Source organism: Aplidium turbinatum, chromosome 6, assembly GCF_918807975.1.
Source record: "Aplidium turbinatum chromosome 6, kaAplTurb1.1, whole genome shotgun sequence".
Classification (NCBI taxonomy): domain Eukaryota; kingdom Metazoa; phylum Chordata; class Ascidiacea; order Aplousobranchia; family Polyclinidae; genus Aplidium; species Aplidium turbinatum.
Genome location: NC_137477.1, coordinates 24981633 through 24986015, shown reverse-complemented (window position 1 = coordinate 24986015; position 4383 = coordinate 24981633). Strand labels below are relative to the sequence as shown.

At 35.0% G+C, this 4383-nt stretch overlaps 1 protein-coding gene across 1 annotated transcript; it reads left to right on the top strand.

The window, feature by feature from the left end:
• The first annotated feature begins 219 nt into the window (after positions 1-219).
• LOC145772658 (radical S-adenosyl methionine domain-containing protein 1, mitochondrial-like) lies at positions 220-2971 on the top strand. Its single transcript, XM_082584527.1, has one exon. It carries the CDS (start codon positions 386-388, stop codon positions 1496-1498), a length of 1113 nt encoding a protein of 370 aa, XP_082440653.1. The 5' UTR covers positions 220-385; the 3' UTR covers positions 1499-2971.
• Positions 2972-4383: the final 1412 nt, after the last annotated feature.

Here is a 4383-nt window from a genome sequence, read left to right as displayed (position 1 = left end):
TTTGTGAGATCTTCAGAAAATTTTGAAAACATCTAAAAGGGTAATATTGACCAAAGATGAATAAGAATTACCTCAACTTTGTCCCCAACAAAACCAAAAAAACAAATCAACAGTGACCACTTACGGATCGCACGTAAGACAAACAATAAAACAAAGTATCATATGTCTATCATGTATCATATCAACTATATTATCAGTCAACCTAGTTCGAGAAAGTAAAACCAAATAACGATTAACAAATACTGTGAGTCAAGACTTTTATCTCATCAGACTGGTCTAGCTTGCTTTGATCCAGAAGCTTCTGAATGTAACCAACTTCAGCGTTCACATCAAGCAACGAGGTTTTTCACTGCATGTGTTGGGCTGTTGGCCTCATAGAATTGCCATGACCTGCTCTATGGAAAGAATAAAATTAAAATATTTTGATATTGCTACTTTGTTTGCCAGTTGTCCTTGGAATAGCAAACATCAGAATATTCCAAAACTGTTGAAGTTGTATCACAATGCCATACTTAAGCAACTGGCAACAAGTTCTGCAAAAATATTTTCATCTGTATACTTCTCTACAAAATGTTTGATGTCTTCTAAAGCTATAATAGAAAATGTTCTTGAAAATCTCCATATTCAGAATCTTTTAACACATGATGCTGAAATTACTATTGAACTATCTGACAATGACATTCCTGTTGAACATTTGAGAGATTGTAAGAATTTTGGTGTTAATCGTGTATGTATTGCTCCAATTCCATTACCTCAAGAAAAACAGTATAGTAATGTGCTAAAACTTTGTGAAAAACTAACAGGGATTTATAGCAACATTGCTGTCGACTTAATATTTAATGCTCATTACAAATATTCAAACGATATTTTTCAAAGGGTTTCTCACCTGGCGAATATTGGTGTCTGTCATATATCTGTGATTATAAATGAACAGAAATCTTTGAATTGTAGCACAAAGACTTCATTAGATACTGATTTTGGTTATACTGAATATTGTCAAATCAGAAGTTGCTTGGAATCTTTTGACTTTCAACAATATGAGTTGTGTAACTTTTCTTTTCAAAACAAACATCAAAGTTGCCACAACATTAGTTTGTGGGAAGGAACTCAGTTTATTGGAATTGGTCCAAATGCACATGGCAGGATATCTAAAAACAGCGGCACTATTGCAGAACGTTATGCCACTTTGTGCAAATACCAAAATAATTCTTTCAACGTGTTCTTAACAAAGTTATCCAAGATTGAAGTTCTTGAAGAATTGTTATTTTTATCATTGAGGACTACCAAAGGTTTATCTAATGATCTGTGGGAAATAGCCACAAATGGCTTATCGCTACTAAATGTGTTTGAAAATGACAGAGAGACTATAAAACTTGTCAACAGTGGTATTCTGAAACTTTCAAAATATAACCTTTCTGTTGATGTTGATAAACTAATAGTTCTTGATTCTATCTTACTAGTTTTATTTCAAGCTCTGCATAAATGTACAAATATTTGAAGTTGAATAAGGATTAAGCAAATATTGATTTTACTGTATTTATAACCTGGATGGTTTTAGTTGACCTGCATCAAGGTTTACTCAAACAGGCTGCTTTCCAATCCCTGCAAGTCAACTTGTTAACTTGTCAACTTGATTTGACAATTTTTGCTGGCTGCTTTCATCATAATCCATCGTCGGTTTGTTCCCCACTAGTGGGGGTGGCCGATTGTTTCCGCGCAGCAATTGTCTTAATCCCCTTTCTCCATTTCACCCTGTCCCTTGCATCTTCCTCCTTCATTCCGACTTTTTTAAACTCATCCTTCACTTGTTGTTTCCACGTTCTTCTTGGACGACCGCGTTTTCTCTTCCCATCCACCTTTAGATCTAGTGCCTTTCTAAGAAAACTTCCTTCCTCCCTCCTTATCACATGTCCATACCATCTTACTCCATTTGCCCTTGCCAGTTGGTCTATGGTCTCTCTCATCTCTAGCATATCCAACAATTCTTCAGTCCTTTATTTTTGTAAATGAAATTCACCATCATAAAACCCGTCAGAACCAAAAATATGATTTATATTTGCCTTCTACAACGTCAAACTCTGGTAAGAAGATGCCATGTTTTAATGGAGTGAAACTATGGAATCAAGTACCGAAAGAAATAAAAGAAAAGTCTTACAATGTTTTTAAATTTAAATATAAATGTTTATTAAAGAATTTGTACAATGATCACTCCTGAAACGTATCATCCGCTTATTTCTCTACACAATGTTTTTTTTATGTTGCCCGGTGTTATTCCATTGTTAATGTATTGTTAATTCCATTGTTGATTTTTACAAATTAAAGTGTTGGTATTGTGCTATATATTATATACCGTATATATGTGTTAATGTTCTTAATTTTGGGTCTTTGTTTAAATGTTTGGGTGGCAGCTGACTTTGGTGACCTTTTGGTCTTTCGCTGCCATATATACTTGTTGTGCGAATTATTTGTGTTTATTGTCTTTTTGCTTTTTGTGTCTTTCGTTTTCGCCAACAAAACAAAAAATAAACTGAACTGAACTGTTAAGGTTCACTGAAAAGAAGTCATGATATATCTGGCTTTCTAAACAAAGGATCTCAACCAATTGGTTTTTACCAAACTGCATTTGTTACTGAGTCTGTTAGAGTCTTCTCAGTGATTGAAATTATCAGACTGATGCAGTCGTCTATTGGTCACAATGCTGGGACAGTGCTAAAACAAACAGAAGATAAAATATGCATGGAATGCGGAGTGGTGTGAGCTATTGCATCAACCAACCAGAAATGTAGCCTGCAGGATTGGATGTTCTTCGCTTCATTTAAGTCAAGGTCAATTGGCTACTAGAGCTGGCTGCTTTCATTTTGGTATGCACAAGTGCCTTGTAAGAAAGAAGACTTGTTTGTGTTTTTTAAACTTATGTTGCACCCATTTGAGTGAAACATGATTATATACCCCAGAGTTGGATAAAGTACAATTGTAATTGAACTTAATAATTACCCATTTTCGTATAATTGAGACTTTTGTAGGCTATATATATGATAATTATAATTTTTAAAGAATTTAATCCAAAGTAAATTTGGTACGTTGTTATGGTATCACTAGAATACCGTACCTTGACTAAGCCACTAATTGGAGTTAAAATAGACTTTTACATCGCAACATAATTTTTATTAAATGCAATTCTACTTGTCTTTGATAAAATCAAACTGTAAAACATCATTAAAAAACATAAACATTTAATTTTTGTAATTGAAACATGTAATTTATTACATTTCAATTTGGAAGTAGGTTATTTGTATTTTAAAAATTTCAAGACAACTTAATGTAATCATGGCCGGTTCAAGGCCATTTTGCACCCTAGGCAAGCTTTTGTTTCTGCTCCCCATTGCTCAACATTTTACTGTAATAACTGAACAATAAACGCTGTGATTTTTTTCGGCTTTGGTAACACAAATTGCTGTTGGATGAATTACTTAACTGTGATAAGTAGCAGTTCAAACTAAAATGCTAGTCAAAAATTTATTACAATACTGGTGCGCATGCAGCTTACGTTAAAATCTAATTTTTGTACTGATTTTATTACTTGCAAGTTTGTTACTAATTCTCCTACGACTGTACGTACAAAGTGTGCATCTTGTGCCCGTCGTGTATGCAAACGAGACCCCTTCGTAGCCTGTAGGCTAACTGCGCTGTGAGTCTACATACCTTTATTAAATCAACATCATCTTTCCGGTGCATTTTAGGCTATTTGTGAAGTTTACTTTAAAACGAACATTTTACCAATAAGCAGTTAGAACCAGGGCTTTGGAGCAGGCGTGGCCGAGTGGTTAGCGCGTTGGGCTCGCAGTCGAGAGCCTGCATGTTCGACTCCAGCCACCCGCACTTGCTGTTGTTTCTCTGGGCAAGAAACTTTACGATAATTGCCTCTACCTAGTGATCGATTTCGAGTAATAGGTAGTACCAAATTTAAGTCATAAGTAGAGTAGACAACCGGAAACAGACATTGCAGTCGGCTGCAGCGTGGGTCAGGTGTACGTCGGAAGGCGTACACCGATGCATAGCGCTCAAGTTCGCTTTCCCGCAATGCAGGATAAAGATAAACAAACAAATATATGTTAAGTTGCTCCTGCTCCGAAGCTTATAGTCCAGTCAAATTAACCAAAAAAACTGGAAAACCCGGAAAAAAATAGTACAAAGCTAAAATTTTGCCACAAGCATCAGTGCATGGTCTGAAACAAAATATCAAAAATCCGCAAAAATCCACCTTGGGCAAAAAAAATTATGGGATTTTTGAAAAAACAAAATTTATAAAAAAAATTATCAAAAATGACTGAATGGCAATACAGGCAAGTGATATATGAAATTGAAGCTAATGATGAGGCCAAT